General features: G+C 32.4%; 1 protein-coding gene across 1 annotated transcript in view; it reads left to right on the top strand.

Moving 5' to 3' along the window:
* LOC128985549 (inhibitor of nuclear factor kappa-B kinase subunit alpha) overlaps nt 1-11,608 on the top strand; it is a 32,669-nt gene extending 21,061 nt beyond the window's left edge. Inside the window, exons 15-19 of the mRNA XM_054405145.1 lie at nt 2,500-2,652; nt 4,201-4,369; nt 5,514-5,624; nt 6,152-6,627; nt 7,814-11,608. Coding sequence (XP_054261120.1) covers nt 2,500-2,652; nt 4,201-4,369; nt 5,514-5,624; nt 6,152-6,627; nt 7,814-7,907 — 1,003 coding nt within the window. The 3' untranslated portion in view covers nt 7,908-11,608. The remainder of the gene's footprint in view (nt 1-2,499; nt 2,653-4,200; nt 4,370-5,513; nt 5,625-6,151; nt 6,628-7,813) is intronic.
* The last annotated feature ends 7,916 nt before the right edge of the window (nt 11,609-19,524 follow it).

Genomic DNA, 19,524 nt, shown 5'->3' with positions numbered 1-19,524 from the left:
TCTGACAAAAAGATATAAGTTTTAATTTTAATGTTATTTTTACAAAAGTGAAATGGCAAGATCTAGTGAAATAGACCATTGGATAGATGAAGATGAACACCTATTGTCGTCAGATGAAAGTGAGGAGGAGGAAATAGACTTCGCTCAACAGGAGGTAGGCCTAGAGGGTAACGTTGATTTTGATGATGGCGATGAGATTGAAATTGACATTGGAAACAATTTTGATGTTGATGATGAAATGGAAATTGATGATCCGGTTGTACAGGGAAATAGGAACATTGAAAATATAATTGAAAGTGTTGTACTAGGGGCTGGTGACTGCCCATTACCAAGACCTCAAGCCAAGCCCCAAATGGTTTGGGAAACTATGGAAGGCTACGAACCTAGCAGAGAACCCTTTAGGCCTAACAGGGAATCTGGGCCTAAAATACCCGCTAATAGTCCCCTAAGTATTTTTCAATTTTATTTTGATGATGATATTATGAATCTCATTGTAACAAGTACAAATCTTTATGCGGAACAGCAAAGGGCTAAGAAAGGAATGGTTTTTGCACGACGATCCAGAGACTGGGCTTGGCAGCCTGTTACAAAAAATGAGCTGTATATCTATTTTAGTATTGTCATGCTTATGGGTATTGATCAAAAACCAAGCCTTTGAACATATTACTGTAAAAATCCTCTGCTCGAAACCCCAATCTTTTCTAGTACCATGCCTTTCGAGCGTTTCCAGATGATTAGCAAATATTTACATTTCAGCGCTTCAATGCGACTATCGCAATTCCAAGGTCCAAAAAAACTTTTCAAAATATATCCCATTATTGAACATTTGAACAAGAAGTTTATGGAGTCTTATGAGTTGTCCCAAAACATTTCAATTGACGAATCACTAACTCTGTGGAAAGGTCGGCTTTCGTTTCGACAGTACTTGCCTCTGAAATCAGCACAATTCGGAATAAAATCTTTTGAAGTGTGTGAATCCTCCTCAGGGTTTACTTGGACCTTACTTGTGTATACTGGGAAGAACTCACCAATTGAATGTCCCATAGTCCCGCCTGATAGCAACAAGTCCACAACAATCGTCATAAAGCTGTTAGAACCGTTATTGAATAAAGGACACACCGTATGGATGGACAACTGGTATAACTCCCCAGACCTATCAAGCTTTTTGAAATCCAAAAAGACTGATACTTGTGGAACACTGAAACTCTCCAGAAAAAATGTTCCTGATGAAATAAAGAATGCCAAGCTAGGAAAGGGGGAAATATGTGCTCTTCATAGCGAAAACGTTATGGTAATGAAGTGGAAAGACAAACGTCTTGTCACACTTATTTCTACATTTCATAATCATGAAATAGAGCAAAGAAGGAACAAGTCAGGTAAAGAACACATGAAGCCTGTTCTTGTTTATGATTATAATCAACAGATGGGGGGAGTAGACCTTAGGGATCAAATGCTCCATAATTTCCTCCTAGAAAGAAAGCGTGGAGTAAAATGGTATATAAAACTATTCAAGCGGCTGATGAATATTTCAGTTCTGAACTCATATATTATTTGGAAGTTTACAAACCCAAAATGTGACCATTTACAATTCAGACTACAGTTGATAAAGGAGCTAATCCATACTTATCAGGCAGAGGTAGCTAGACCAGTGCATGGCAGGCCAAGCATTGAACCGAAGCCCGCTAGACTCGTTGAAAGACATTTCATCGATCACATTCCACCAACAGAGAAGAAGGAAAAACCTACAAGGAGGTGTGTGGTCTGCTACAAAGCTGGGTTAAGAAAAGAAACAGCCTTCTGGTGCCCAGATTGTAAGGCAGTGCTGTGTCTTGTCAATTGCTTCAAGGACTACCACACAAAACTCAACTTCTGAAGGTATGTTAAAAAAAATTTTATGTTAATGTTATATTTTTTGGTATTATTTTGTAGATTACTAACTTATTCACATACAATTTTATAAATAAAATAGATTGATATGATGTATCCTACCAGAGAAAACTAAGTTTCGGTGAAGTATTGTAAATAATGGGCGCGATCACGGCAAAAACTACCGTAGCAGGGTTCCGTGGGCTTTAAAAAACGCCCGCCTTGAAGGGTTAAAAAACGGTAAAGATTATTTTTTACCTTATTTTGCATCCATATTGACACTATTTCAACAACTATTGCCTAAAAAGAACTATTCAACTAAAGTTGCATCAAAATTTAGATTATTTTTTAAAGGATGTCTTCAACCTACCCTCTGAAGTCCTATAATATGACAAAATACCAGTGTGAAGTTTTGTGTATCTATTAGTCTCTGGAATCAGGAAAGTGCCAAACTCTATTACTTTTCAAATAATGCCTAGCTAGCTCAATGGTTTCCTTTAGAATGTAACCAAAATTTGGATTAATTCTTTCAAGCATGGTGTTACATAAGTTAGGAGGAAAACATTAAAAATTTGGAACGGCTTTGAATTCAATTTATTTTAGTTTATTTTGACTACTAATACCCTTTTGTAGGATGACAGAGGGATACAAGTGCTACGACAATCTGCGTAAACGTAAAGATCGCATAGCAAAACACCAATCCCTGGACATGGCACGTATAGTCTACAAGTGTTTTAAGCAGATAGATATCTCTGCCCAGAATCAGTCGTTTGCTGACCACTTGATGTAAGTTTACTCTTTGACATCCCCTTGAGGTATATTGTAACACTTAATTATGTATAGCTAGTTCATACATATGTTGATACATGGTATTTGATCTGGAGCATTCAAATTATAAGAAAAGGGTTAAAATAAAACCTATAATCAAAGATAAATAAACCTCTCCTTTCAAAGCCATATTCAAGAAGCTAAGCCAGAGAGCCTTGCCTTTACTAATAATTAATAAACCTTCTAAAATCCACAAGGGCAAGCCAACTTAACATGGAACTGTAGTATCTACTTTACACTAGTATTTATTTACACTTTACTTTACACACCTTACTTTACACTTTACTTTAGTATAGGGAAGGACGAGATTGGATTTTTAGTTCGAGACGAGACGAGATTTTTTATTTCTCATAAAATTTCGAGACGAGATCAAGATGGGATTTCCCTTCTCATACACAACGGGAAATGCACGTTCAAAATTTTTACCTGATTTTGTAACATTGACTGTTTAAATACAAAAATAATGATAATAGGCAAGAATATTTACAATATTTTATTAAAAAACATAACATTTTTTTATTAATCACGCCTAACTTATTAAAAATGCCTACGATTAGGAAACATAGTGATATCAGTTAGGATAGAGTTCAACTTATCCTAAAATAAAATAAATCATAAAATAAAAGCAATATTAATTTTTATAAAATAGTTACTTGTTTTGACTTTTTATAGTAATAAAACATTCCTCACACTGCTTACACTTAACAAAACTTCTCAAATGTTATTAAAATAATATTATTAAAATAATTAAAGTAATATTTACATTTAAAGAATTAGTTAAATAAGAACGCCTTCGCAAAGGAAACGCAACTACAACACACTCCTGTATTGCGGGTATTGCATTAACTTTCTGCAGGCGTTTTAAATTTTTTTATTTTTTTTTTTATTCTCGTCTCGATAAAAATCTCGGCCAAAAATAAATCTCGTCTCGTGTAACAAGATTTAAAATTTCACGAAAATTTCCCGAAATTTCGAGACTTGACTATCCCTACTTTAGTATTTACCTTACAGTGGTGTTTGTTTATTCATGTTTATCCATCTACACCATTGTATTTTTAAAGTTTTTTTTTAGGGAATATTCCTTACAGTGGTTTTTGCACCATTTAATTCTGACCTTTTGTCTGATGCTAGATAGCATCATTAATTGATATCATATTACAAGTGGCATCTGGGTTCAAAACCAATCTTGGACGAGTGGCAGAACCTTTAGGTTACCTAGACAATCATTGTATGCATACACCTGGTTTGGAATGTTTACTTTATAATGATAATCCTACTCACAGTCAAAATAGAACACATTCATACTTGGCTTAAAATACCTACTTTGTATGGTCGCCATTTCATCAAAAAGTATAAAGTATAAAGTTTACATTCAGTAATCCTGATTTCTTGAATGGATTGCAGTATAATACTATAATACCTTCGTTGAAGAAAAGTGTTCTGTGTTATCTACAGGTATAATTTCTTTATATACTCATTGAAAAAGATCGATATGATATGTTCCAGGCAACTAATGAAGTGTGAATCAGAGATCATAAGTCTTCTGAAGGCGCTGGGCTCGCTGAAGCAGCAAGTCAGCAAGAGTAAAGTAGATGTGATGCGATGTCAGTATCTGAGGCAGAAAGAAACTTGGGCTTTAGTCAAGCGACTGGCTGGACAGGTACAACAAACACAGGTAAAATTGATGATTTGTTACACATTGTATCTTTAAAGATATATCACAAAGCAGGGAGTACTGAAGGAGCACATTTCCTTCTCTGTTGTTTTTCTGTTTCATGTACTAACAGGTGAGGGTTTTGATTAGTGTTATCATTGCGTTGGGACTAATCAAAACTGTATACTTCCACAGTTCCTTATCCTCCACTATTTGCCATCTCAATCTTTTTCTCTCTGCATCCCTATTCTTGCCTTGATTGAGAACTGCGTTCTTGGATAAACAATAGGAGCGACTACTGAGTAAATCAGTTGGTAGAATTGAATCTTAAACTGTAAGTTTTGTAGCTTTGAAAGGCAAACTAGGCACATTAGGGACAAGACAAAGGTTTTTCCTGCCTATTTTTATAAATCTAATATGTTAAAAGTACATTAACTTTATTCAGAACACTCGGTTGTAATACACCGAAATAACATTAATAAATTATATATTTTTTTTATCTATAAACTAGCATGGAGAGAAAAACTAAGCACAACAACTAAGTACAGTAGTAAGAAATTAGGGTAAATTTAACTTAATATAATCGCATAATATTTTCATGGCAAAATCAAGATGACTCTTGTCTGTTAGTTAGTACTACTGCTACACAATTGTATGACATTTTACTGCAGTAAATGGCAGTTCAGGACGTTTGGAAAAAGAAAAATCCAATCAGTATTTTAGTTTTAAAAGATCTTAAAAGTAAAAAAATAATATCCTTAACTTTTGCTTTAGGTTTAAAACCTTTAAAACAGTTTTGGGAAAACTCTATCTACAGTTGGAAGCTTATTCAAAATATTCTGAGATACCTTTTTAAGAATCAAAGGATTTTACAAATTTAACGATTTAAACATTTTGAGGGATTCTTTAAGAATCCTTTTACAGAATTTTGAGCTGAGGTCGTTTTGACTCACTACCTAGTACCTACCCTACCTTTTTTAACCAAACTGTAGTTAGCCTATTTTAATATGAAATATCATAACCTGTTCATAAAAAAAGGTTCAGGGTGAAATGGGCTGGAACGTTACTTTCCCACACCTTAAGTTTTACAGAAATAGTGGAGGAAATCATAATGCTTGTACCCTGCTTTTATATAGATGTCTAACAAACTGTACATGTTTTCCAGATAGACACAGAAACTGGAGCTGGTAGTAGTTTGTCAACAGCTGTATCTCCCCCGTCTCCTCAGCCACCTCCGCTACCTCCTCATAGAGACACCAGTCCTTTACTAAACCAGGTCAGTATCTGCTTGGACTAGTTTTGACATTTTAATCAAACTTTTGCATTACCATAAATACCAGAACTAAAATAAGACTGGCACGCTAATTTGGTGCAGAATCTTATATTTTACAGAAAAATATGCAAATTGTATTACATGGAAAGATGGCTTGTTATTTAGTACAACAAGGTAGAGAGGACATAAGGTGGGTAGAGAAATGAATCTCTTTCGACGCCTAGTAGCATCGGTCCTCCCCAAGGTAGAGAGGAAGTGTGAGGTTAGGCATTTTAAGGTTTTTTTTGGCAAATTCTCTAGGCCAGGATTGAGATTTTTATAATAAAAGGATCCTAGCTAGCTTATCTTTTAAAATTTAGGCAGGATGTAGTTAATACAAACGACATTGAAAACATACCCTTGGGAGTCTTTTTTATGTTTGAACAAAGAAAGTTTAGACTAAGATTGACAAAGAAAAAGAGTTTGCACAAAGAAATGTTTGATTAAGATTATGGATATAATGTTTAGAATGATAATGTTTGTTGTTGCAGGTACAAGTTCCACCTGCAACTACTGTGAGCACTTCAGTGATGTCTCAACTACCTCTTAGCTTGTCTAGTGGCAGCAGCACAAACCCTACAACACTACCAAGTCCATCGGTTGACCTTCAAACACAAATGGCAGCGTTGAGCCTTGCTTCTACAAGCACAACCCAAGAGACATCAAACATTACTCACAATCGTACAACTTCCCACAGTCAAACTGCATCGGACATGGCTTCTAATTTGAAGCGAAATAATAGTGAACCAAGTCAAAACACTAGTCAAACATCGAGGAATGGAAGTCAAAACCCAGTTAACAAGAGTGGGCTGCTTAAGCCAGGGTTTGACTTGTCTTCTCGTCAACAACCATTGACACATACACCTGCTGTGCCCAGGAGTCTTTCTATACCTACGACTTTAGTGCTGCCAAAGTCACCACTCGACTCTGAGAGCCTCATACAGGACAATATCAATATTAGATATGCGTAAGTTTTACAAAAGATTTACTATTTACCATTCACTGTACAGTACAGAGTGTCCATGACACATATCTCAAATGGCAGCAACTCTGTTAAAAATATCTGGATTGACAAATCACTTCTAAAAATTATATGTTTTACCGAGCTTCTATTTTACAAAATTTTACCATGCCATAGTCAAAAACTAAATTATTAGGTTTAAATACCAATCATTGAAAAAATACAAGTTATTAAAATAAGTAAAATTCATGAAGGTTGTGAAGACAGTTGATGCAACCCACATAACAATAAGTATTTGTTAATAGCACAACTATTTCTCAAGGACTTATATGGCATAGTGAATGGGGTGATTGAGTTTTAAAAAAAGCTTATTACAGCGTCCGTAAGTTCCTGGCTGACGGCTAAAATAAACTATCAAACTTGTTTGATCATAGGTATCCTTAGTGTAAAAAAAGAACAGTTATTATTTCTTATTTAAGTCAAGAAACTGTATGTTTTTGCTAAATGACATGACCAATGCATGTAATTGTTATTTTTGGTTAAATAAATGAGTTATTGAGTTATTAAGTATAGATTGGCAAATGAAACCTTACAGTTAAACTTTAAACACTAAATATGAATAATATAAATATATATAAAATATAGGCAATTTTTTCATACCACAGGTAGATCAACTTTAAAAATAACATAATTTGCCATTTTAAGATGTTTTTTGAAAAACATGTACTAAACTGTATTTAGAATTGTTTTTTTATCAACGGCAATGACATTATTTAATGTCATCTTTTTGTAAGATAGCATAATTAATTGACAGCCCAATGAAAAATGGCATCTGGGTCCAGTAATGATCTTGTTTAGAATCAAACCATTGACCTTCAGATTGAACACGAGCACTATAACCACTAGGCTACCACAAATTAATTAACTGTTTTCTGCATAACAAGTACAGTACACAACAATCGCACATTTCTCGGTACTAAGCTTTGTGTGTTATGTCATCCAATGGAAATATATTCCTCAAATCCTCTTGAAATATAAAACAAGATCCAAGTTGAGATTAACAGTACGTTATTGTACCTTTTTTTAAAAGCACTTTGGAAGAATCAAAGAACTAACTATCAACTCTCTCTCAACTAAAATATTTTTATAAAGCGTTAATTTTCATTAAATTAATGATTCAAATTTGTTCCAGGATGCAGGATTCGATCCTCAGTTTTACTCAGTGTAGCAACTCAATCACATACAATGACCTTGACTGGAGCTACTTGGACACTGTCAGTAAGTAACCATAAGGAGAATGAAGTTATTGAAATGATGAGTGAAGCAATTTTTTCTCTTGTGATCATGCCAAATAAGTTTTGCGAGAAGAAACATACTGCATTTAAAGCATTGCCATTGAATAAGGGAAATGTGCCAAAAACATGTAGGTTTAGTTGAAAATGGCTAATTTCAAGCAAAAAGGAAGGCAATATAGATTATTTTAAAAAATGAAATAGATTTTGCCTTTACCTTTTTTTATAAACTGAAATTGAGAGCACCAGATTAGCCAATAAGAGAAAAAAGAATATAATTTGGCTTACAGCCATGATAAATTGTAATTGTTTAAAGAAGCAATTGTACTAATTTAATTAACTTGCAGAATCCAGATTAGACTAATATCAAGGGGAAAATTAAAATAATTAAAATATCCGATGAGAATAAAAGTTGAAACTGTTTGCAATCCATTTGAATTAAAAACATTATTTATGTATCTTAGGCCCGATTTCACCAAATTCTCGCTAACGATGGTTTAATTAAACTTCGGTTAAAACTAACCGACGATTTAAACCACAGTTAAGGAAATCTGGTTTCACCAACGAAAACGCGTCAAAACTAACGCTAGTTTTATAAACGAGAGTTTAGAGTAAAATCCAGGTGGCAGTGGCAGTGAACTGTCATAATACCGGGCTGTTACGGGAGCAAGTAAACATAACCTAGCAAATAAATCAGTGTTTATGAGGTAGTGAAAACAAAACTGGAGACAGAAAGCTTACAGAAATACAACAGATTCTGAGCAAAATAACAGAAAGCAAGAATAAATACCAAAACAATTAACATAAGCAAATAAAGGCAAAGCAATGTTGATCAAACATATTCTAGGAACAAATTGGTTGAGTTTTGCACTCATCAATCCAACTTTTTACAGGGATGTTCAATATTCTGTTTGTTCACTAACCAGTTTGGTACATTTGAAGTAGTGAAAAAACTGGAGTCAAAAGAATTACAAGAGCGAGACATAATGTAGATAACACCAAAATAATTATTTTCTATAAAATACTAGCAGAATTATGACAATTTAGGTTTAGATTTTAGTTTACTTACGTCTGACCGAACGCAAAACAATTGTTTGAACGTTGGGTTAGGGTTACCCAAAGCCGGGAGAAAGAAAGGGAGCCTATTTTTTTTCGAACAATGAAATAATAAATTTGATAATGTTGGTAGAAGAGCCGGGACACTCTTTTTTAGCCGAGATAAAAGAGTACAGAGTACGGCTCTTGATCGCCAATCAGTTCAATGCGGTCGCTGATCACATATACGCCTTAACTAAAAGCCTTGTGGGATAACCTAAAGCAATGAACTATGTGGGATAGCCTAAACACAAACCACTACAGTGGTTTGTATTCATTTCCTAAAGAGAAATGCTAAACGTCTTGATAGTTCATATCTAATAATAAAATCAATTTCATCTTTGTTATTAAAATCATTAACCCTTTCTCTTATCCACCTAGTTAGGCGAACAACATAGGCCACTTCATTGCCATCACTTACTTTCAAAAGCTAATTCGTACCTTATTCTCTTCTACCATTTCGCCTTTCCATATAAACTTTAAACTTAAAGCCAGCTGATATTTACTTAACGAAAGATTAAAGAAGTTAACCGGTCAAAATTGGGCAGTTAATTATCTAACGACGGTTTAGTCTAAACTAGCGCTAACGGCAAGTGGTGAAATCCGATTTCGTCAGTTAAGAGCTAACTGCAGTTAGAGCAAGGCTTAACGGCGGTTTAAAAGTTTGGTGAAATCGGGCCTTAATAATAAAATCAATGATTGATTATTGTAGCACTTTTCAACATAACTTTTGCAACTTTCACAATATCATTCTTGTAGGTACATCGAGCGCATAAACTTATTCATGCTCATTTTTATTTAATTTTTCAAAGTTTCAGCTAAATACTATTGACTGATCAGAAGAAAAATCTGTAGAGATTTTATAAAGTTTTGGTGTATAGAATAAAGGTGGGTAACATTATTTTGATAAAAATAGTGCTAATATTCTAATTAGTCTTAAGATTATTCTTTTGCTACACTATAAATAAACGTAAGGTTTACTCTTAGGACAGAAAATAGAATTATATAAATAGAGGTATGTGGATGATGATTGGAGTGTCCAATTGAAATCCACCACCACTTACCATCTTTTGAACTAAAACTCACATTTGGCTATCAGGGATGGTAAAAATCCTCACTAATATCTGAAAAAAAATGATCAATCTAAGTCATAGATATGTGCAATACAATTTACATTTCTTTTGTAGGGTTGTTTTTGCAGAGATAAGTACGGTATTTCATTATTGTTAGTTTTATGCTATAAAATTAAAAAAGGCAGTTACATGTAATATGTCCAATATTAGAGTATAAGAATATGGCATAATGTCCGATTCTAAATCTATAAGAAATAATGAAAGAAATTAGGATTTCACTTCACTTGTGTAACTGTAAACTAAACCTTTAGATTCTATATTTTTGAGGGTTTTGGATTTTCAACTTTTGATTGTCAGAAATCACCAATCTAAATAAAGGCTAAACACAATGCGTAAATGTAAACTCCTCAGAATATGGGTCGTTCAGTAATGCCACTACAGGAATTTTTGTACGGAGGATGTGGATTCTGACTATTTTATTTAAGGCCAATTTCTGTATTTCTTTATTTTTCAAAGTTTTATTTGTGGTAGATGATTTTTGTGGCTATTTTCAGTAGTTGAATAATCCAGTTAGTCTATTTCATTATTTGATACCTTTGGTTTATATGGATAGTTTTTGACTGTTTAAGGGGTTTTTATTGGGGATAACAATAAAAAAGTGCTTAAGTCATGAAAGGCGGGGAAAGATTCCTGAATTTAGAGACAAGCTACATGTTAACGTATACCATACCTGTAGGTAAGTATATTTTATCATGGGATTTAAAATGTTTTTGCATTGGTTATTTTCTCTGTTTCTCCTAAATGTTTTCTAACCTCAATCTTTAAGCTATTCTAGATTCCAGTTTGCAATGGATGTCGGTTTTGTCATGTCATTGAACAAAGTACAAAATGCTCAAATAACCAAAAAGTGCCTTTTACTGGACTCTTTGATAGCATTTATACATTGTTATTTGAACATTGTGGATTGTTTAGTAGTATTTATGAGGTTATGTTCACTTTTATTATTAGTCTTTGTTTCAGTATTGTATTTGTACCTTTGTTTGAACTATTTGGTAATTTGGAGACAATTCTTGATAATTTTATAGTTTTCAAAATTGATTATTGTTTGATTAAAGGAGAAGTAAACTATTTTATAGGCAAAGATTTACTGACTTTTAATTTAAACTGACTCAATTTAAAAGATTTACTAATTGAATTGTCAAAGGCTGATTAATCTAGTCTATAAAAATGGTTTTATATGTAGTTTACTTTAGTTAGAACCAGTTTTGAACTATTTTATAAAGCAGCGACTGTCATTCTTATTGGACATTTTTGCAAGGTTTTTTTTCTTTTTCAGAGAAGTAATATATTAATTCTCTGAATTTCTATAAAATATTTTCAATAGAACCAACTGAAACAATATACAGATTAGTTAGTAAAATAAAAATACTATACTTACAATTAATTAAAATGATAGTAAATAATTGTTTTATTCTCATGTATCATTTACTTGTTTGTACATTAATTATGATATACTGTATAATATGTTGTTACCAAAATTAGTATTGTATTGTTTTAAAAAAGATTTTCTTATTAAAAGATTGTTGATGAACAATATTACTTTTGACCTTGTGACTTTATTGTTTTTAAAACCTATATATTCCCCAAAACATAAATATATATTTCTGTTTTGAGGCTGAATCAAAAAGACTCTGCTCCTAGAATTTAGAATACACTTAATTTGGTGATACCAAAGGAAAAGCATGTCACCAGTGTTACGTTGAAATGATTTGTGAACACATGTTGTGGATTTGTTAAAAACTATCCTTGATTTATAGGATTACAATAGCAGTATAAACTATTTTGATTCTTGTTTCTTGAAAAACAACTAGAATTCTTTACTTTATAATTGAATCCTTTTAACACTTTTTGCCAGAGGCACAAAGTATATATATGTGGTCTAGGTCTACTCTTATTCTGTCAAAGGTTTAAAGATCACTTCATAGAAAAATGTATAAAATACCTTCCTTTATGATCTGTGTTTTATAACAACAGAAAATACAAATGTTATTGGTTAGTTTTACTAATCCTACAAAATATTTGATTTGATCCCAACCTAAGTATAAATAGAAAATTCACCTTTGGTGCCCATAAGAAAATATTTTATGAATTTATTCATGTTTTTGATGCTGTGAAAACGAGACTGGCAGTTCCTTAGAGTAATAAATATTCAGCGTGGAGACTGCCTCAAGAACTGCCATTTTGAAGGAGAAGCGAAGATTTCATATCTCTCAAACCTCAAGGGGCACAATATCTCGCAAAAATATACTCCACTACAGAGCATTTCATAGAAAACCCTTTGACAAAGATAGGTTGTCAAATTTAAAAATGTATAAAAACAACTTAGGTGCAGAGTATTAATAATCTAATGTAAATAAGGATTTGTATTTTTTATGATGAAAAACTGTATGCAAACCTTTTAAAATTTGGCAAGCTCTTTTTGGTGTTTTGCATTCTTTTTACTTAGTAACTATATTTCAATAATTGGATATCGGTTACTTAAAAAATATGTGACAACTCCTGGATAGCTATTTAATATAGTTTAGTGTACAGCAGTACTCAGTTGTTCATAAGTATAAACATTTATTTACCAAGCTTAATGTTCTATTGTTCACCATTTAAAGAAACTAAAATATTATTGGCCAAAGAAACTACAACTATGAACTTAAAAAGAGAAACTTATCAAAATAATTCAAAATGAGAAAAATCTTCAATAATTTTCTACATTATGTGAATGAGAATTTATCGAAGTTAAAATACAGGTAAATTATTATTAAAATTAACTTCAACAATGTGTGAACTGCATATTATAACTGGAGCGAAGTTTGATTTATCAATATTAATTATTTTCACTGATAATGACATGAACAATATTCTCTCAGTGACATGTGTCTATGTATTGCCAATTGTTATGCATTGACATGTCACATGCAGATGCTTCACCATGTTGAATGCAACGATCTGTGTCGCCATTGGTCTGGGCTAGGTAGGGTGTGTAGGATTGCTTATGAGTAGAAAATCATGACAGCTAGGTTACTTTTAGTATTGTGTACACTTGAGAATGTCAAAAAGATGTATTTTCGGTTTTGTTATATTTACTGCCTTAGCTTCCCCTCATCCTCTCAATTTTGCCTAGCAATTAAGATTAGGATGGTTACTGGGCTTATTTTAACCCTCATATGAATAATGTAATGTAAAGTTTTTGTGAAATGCATTGTTTAATTTGTTACTAATTAAAATCTGCACTTTATTTAGTAAGTATCAGATTATGAAAAGCTCCATGATAAAGGACAGCTGGGTCCAGTTTCCAGTTTTTCTACTAGTCTTTCTTTGGGTTGAACTGCAGCGTAGACCTTTTATGATCCTTCTGATCACTTACCTTACCTTACCTCCTTGGCCACTCAAACCTAAGAAGGTTTTTGGCCTCGCCAACAAGTTGCCTCCACTGCTGCCGGTCTGCCGCCAAGTCAAGAGATGCCCCCACTCTGCGTAGGTCCTTCTGGACTTGGTCTCTCCATCTCAAATTTGGTCTACCTAGCGGGCGAGTGCCTCGTGGTTGTCCATTGGCGATCTTCTTAAGCATACTTTCTTCTTCCCTTCTTTCTACATGGCCTGCCCATCTCAGTCGTCTACTCTTCACTATGGCTACAATGTCCTTCTGATCACTAGACCAGCAAATATAACCGCTCAGCTACTCAGCAATTTTGGACGAGCAAACCCAAAATAGGCTAAATGACTACATAAATCACATTTTGGCAAACTAAAGATAGCAAAGAAGGACGAGAAATTAGAAAACAGTCACATAATACCATAAATCTTTTTATAATTTTCCAAAGTGTACTGCACATTATTATAACAATAACTAACTTAAAGGTACGGTATCGAAAAAACAATAAAATTTTATAAACAAATCAAACTCAGTTCTTGTCCAACTTACTACTCAAGACCTCTTGGAACTCTTGAATATGATTGAGACTTTCTTGAAACTTGTCCATTTCAAAGTTTATCTTCTTCCTTTGTTGATGATTGAATGGATATACATTCGAAGAGAGGTTTTATATTCTTGAATTGTATTAAAACTTTACTGGCTTATCCTGACTTTACTTACCTTGGGAAACAAACCTTTAGTGTACCGGTACTTTGAAAATGATGAATCTTTTAAGAATTTTATTATTTTCCGATTTATATTGCACTTTTGCCAAAAATAATATAAAAACATGTGCCGTGTATCTTAAAAACTTATGAAAAATAAAATAACTAGGGTTGCTTTCAGAGAGGTGAAAGCCAGTTGAGCGGAACAAACGTGATTTGATATTTGTATAAGTAACTAAATGTAAAAAAGTCAATAGATGTACTAATGCTGGTTTTATTGATTAAAATTATAATAATTCAGATTTGTTTGTATTACATCTTGTTATTCAGATACCTCTTCCAAAAGTGCATTATGGTAGTTTTGACCAGGAAAATATTACAGTAGTTGGAATCTGGAATTAGCATCCAAAAAGGTCATTAAAGTATAAAAAAGAGAAAGGAAATTTAACATTCAAATTCAACTGTAGCCTACAACAAAAACATTGGACTTCATCTTTCACCCTTACAATCGGTTAAAGTAGGCTATATTAAAGTATAAAAAAACAGTAACTATTTAAAAAACGAGTATTAAAGTATTACAACAGGAGGGGAAATAAATTCAACTGTGCAACATAAACATTGTTCTTCATTTCAACCCCTGCAATCGGTTAAACTCAGCTTTCTTTGCTAGAAATAATTTATGATTGTTAATACCAAGTATTCTTGATGAAGGATGTGTAATGTAACTGGAATTTAGGTCTTCTACCATTATTTAGGACGATTTAGAGACGGCATTTTAATACTGTCCTTAATAATACCATTGGCCATTGGATACAGAAGATTTGATGAAAAAGCTGGTTACAAATTTAACATGGGGATGGAATGTCTAGTTGTATTGATAGTCAAAGATAAAACATAGGCCTACGAAAAATGTAGGGCTATTTTAATGTAAGACTCAAAGTAAAACATCTAGAATAAATGTAAAATGAACTGAATTATCAATCATGTATTTCAATGTGTAAAAACTGCAAAAAGACTTACTTATTGAACAATAAAATAAGATGGCTGAAATGTAGGCCTAAACATAAGTATTAAGTAAACATCGCATATTCAGCTGATTTAAGTGAAAACATAATAATAATAAGAAGGGAAGTCATGCCTTAAAAATAAAATGTAGATAATATAATTAGAAATTAGTAGCCTACTTCTGGACAGGCCTAGACGATTATCCATACCTTGGTTAAAAGTGTACTTCTATAAGTACAGGTAATTAATTATTTACTTATTACGGTTGTAACTGGACGTATGTATAGTCCGTGGCTTGGCAATCAAATAACAGTATTTATATAGGATAGGCTACTGTTGTCAACATTTTAAATTACTGAATTGTTACCAAATTACTGTTTCACAAAACGCAGATTCCATTTTCAGCCGAGCCATTAAAATGAGGATTTGCCGAACAATTATTAATATTACAGAATAGTATTTAATGATATACAACTTTTCACATTTCATAAATTATATGTTAGTTTTGCTATGGTCAAGGTCCAAATCCAAATGTTCTTTTCATTTGGTTTTTATGTAGTAATTTGCTAGAATTATTGACTTTATATAAAGTCAATGCTAGAATACAGTAGATGGTTTGTTAAGACCATATGCAAACATTTTTGAAATCGTTTCCCCGTTTAACCAACTATTCCAAAAGATAAAAATTATATGGTGCAACACAAATAAACAACTCGATCACCTACCTATAACCTACACTTTACCTCCCTAATCTAACCTTACTTCAAAACACTTAATGTAGTCACGAATACTCATAAACCCCGACCTACCTTCCCCACATGCCTAAATTAGATCAGTGTTCAATCTGCGTTTTATTAATAAGTGTATAACTTACTGCACCGTCGATGTAATTCAACATAATATAACCTGTGATGTATTATCGGATTAAATATCGATTTCGATGCGGTTCGATATATCGCTTATTAAATCCTGATTTCTAACATTGGCTGTTTCTAATCAGCTGGCAACACAAATCTTGTTTACATTTTTCTTGTAAACAAAAAACTGTTATATGACTACTTTAGTCCCATAAGCCTAATGTTAAAATTTGAAAATTTTAAGTTCCTTTTAAATTGCATTAGCATTATCTAATTGAAATTTGTTTGTTTATTAACCATCTCACTATTAGTCTAAGTAATCTTGTTAAGTTTAGCTAAAATGTGTTCTACCGTTATTGAGTGATGTTGCTTTATTTGTTGCATTAAAGTTGATCCCAAAGAGCTACGCTCAATCAATACTGCCATTTTACCACAGATTTTTTGTTAGGTATTGTATTCAATAAAATATATCGAAACAAACATTTAAGCCAGAGTTGATTGTTTTGAAGTCCCATTTTGGCAAAAAATAATATTTGTTTGAAATGAGAAGGGCTCAGAAATAACTTAGCATAAATTGGAGACAGAAATTACTGATTAAGTTAAGTTAAACCATTAAGTTAAATAATGTTCCAATAAAAAAATCCATTTTAAGTTAAATTACTAATTAAGTGGAAACCTAATTGAGCATAATGGAAATACTGTTTCACATAACTATAATTAGATAACTTTATTACAATGATTCATATAATCGGTCGAGGTCTAGCAAAAGACCATCAAACAAGAGTATCCAATTTATTTAGTATTTCTTTGATAAATATGTACAGTAATTACATAGGCCTACGCTGTAAATAATTAAAATAATAAAACCATTTAATTTCTTATTTAGATTTTCTTTTGAAAATTACTGGAATTCGAAATACAACATGCTAGAAACGGGAAATTGTGTAAATGTATTGTTGGTAAATTATAAAACATTGCAGGTAGAAATAGTTTCTAGACGAATGTAGGATAGAGTTGTCGGGGAAGCTAGCTTTACAGTTTTAATTTACACACGGAAAGTGTTGTTCTTTGTTTTCCTCTAACTTCCGGTTTCACAGATTTCCCAAGGGAATTAGTTTGGTTCAAACTTTTGTTTCCACCCTCTTCTGAGATTTAATATTACCTTTTTAATTACATTCATACTAATTACATAACTTTACATAGGCCTTCGTAAGATAACACAATTTTATTTTTTTGTCCTTGACTGCAAAAATATACACCGGATTGAATGACATTTAAAAAGCTATGCATATAAATAGGGATAGTTAAAGTCTTTATGTCGATAACCAAGATTGCCTAATACTTACTGAACCTAGGGATTTAAAAGTGTGAATAAATGGTATAAACATGATAATGTCAATGCGTCAATATTAAAGCTCAACACAATACCAATTGTTTCTGATTATTTCTGGTATTTTGGCACACTTTCCAAAGTTATTTTTTAACTTTGAAGCCAAGTAGAATTCGTAATCTGATAGGATAAATTTATTAAACTCAAACATTTGACATAAGTTTAACATCTTTTCTATTATTTTAGCTAAACGATCGTGGATGGCCATAATTTCTAAACTAGGCAAGTAGAAATTACTATTGTTCTTGAATTATTGTGGACGGACTCATCAATTTTGATGTTTATTTGTTTTCACGTCCAGTGCCTTTGGATGACTGAAATCTGTCATCGTGACAGATGACCGATGACAGATTTCAGTCATCCAAAGGCACTGGACGTGAAAACAAATAAACATCAAAATAGAAATTACTAATTTGTTATTTTTTTCTTTACAAATACTGGTGCTTTGTTGTTAAAAAATGACAGTCTTAAAAAATTTTTAAATGCTGACAAGTACAATAATTTTATAATGTCCGTTTGGATAAAAATTCAATAATGCACACTGAAAATGCACTTTAGAACTCGGGTTTGCCACAACAGGGTATTTCATATTACAACAGTTTGACTCTTTAGAAGCCAAGAAGGTATTGTTATGTTTTGGCAGCTTTTCTGCAAAGGAAATCCAAACTCAAAACATGACCTGGCTGACACCCAAACACCAATGTTTGGTCAAGAGTTTATTTTATAAGTATGTTTATAGAATGTTGTGCAAGGCGATCACGACCTTATATATTAAGACTGGAGTTTTTATTCCAACCACCATAGTTTACTGTAACCAATGTCAATAAGACGAATTCTTTAACAAATATCACAGAGCAGAATTTTTTTTTCAAACATTACTGTTGTTTACTTTTAGTTACTATTTAATGTTAACCGATTTCCATGTTGTTTAAAGGTTTATGTGGGCATTTTCTATCACAATGGTAAAAAACAATACACAACGTTTCGGGATCTGGAATCTGATTCCGTCCTCAGGCGAAAAAAATTAACTAACACGTTACAACTAACAATACTCAAACGCCCAACCTAAGTTGGAATACACTACAGAGGGTAGCAGTAAAAAGTATGCACTGTATATTTTCGGGATTCCCGATCCCGAAACGTCGTGTATGGTTTTTTTAATATCGTGATGGAAAATGTCCGCAATAAACCTTTGAACAACATTAACTCACCATCACCAACAATGAACTTCAAGAAAAGAATTGATTTCCATATGGTTGTTCTTAATGTTTTTAATAACGGTAAACTTTGTTTCGCCTTCTTCAGCTTGATTCAAATGCTGTTATGATAAAGTTGTAGTTGTAAGCGGTTAATTGACTCATTCTATAGTAATTATCAGCCAGTCACTACAAGTAGACATTGTTAAGCAAGATAATCAACATTGTGTATGCAAAGTAACCTGGAATCGTAGGGTCTACTGGTCTACTGTATATTAAGTTAAGTCTGCAAGGCGATTTATATTTTTGAAGTGACCTCACATGATTTCATTCAGGTTTTACACTTTATGACTATCAGGACCATTTTAAGATCTTTAAATTTATTGAAAAGTAACTGCAATTTGAAAAAAACCAAACCAACCCTTAACATACTTACTGTAAATAGGCCTGTAATGGTTTTGATGAATTCTTTGTTTGAAGTTCATTGTTGGTTTGTTGGTTTTGATGAGTTTGCACTATTTTTGTAGGAATATTTTCTTATCAATAAACTATTTATTACTATTCGGCTCAAAATATAGTAATCTATTGAAGGGAATATTATTTATTAGCAACTCCTTGAACGTACTTCCTTGAGAGTAGTAAATGGAATTATGCATTGATAAGAGATAAATAATGAGTAAAATATAAGTTTACATTACATAAATACAAAAAGGTTTCCATAAATCATTGTTCTGTAAACATAGCATACATTTAAAAATGGTAAATTAATTAATTTGGTTTATTTTGCAATCTCAATGTTAAAGTAAAAACGTTTTATTTTATTTGTATTATTTGACTCAAACTCAATCTGAACTGTCAAATACA

The sequence above is a fragment of the Macrosteles quadrilineatus genome, unplaced genomic scaffold (assembly GCF_028750875.1).
Source record: "Macrosteles quadrilineatus isolate MER2022 unplaced genomic scaffold, UCM_ALF_1.0 Scaffold_2__2_contigs__length_208266976, whole genome shotgun sequence".
Lineage (NCBI taxonomy): Eukaryota > Metazoa > Arthropoda > Insecta > Hemiptera > Cicadellidae > Macrosteles > Macrosteles quadrilineatus.
This window is presented reverse-complemented; position numbering and strand designations above follow the sequence as displayed.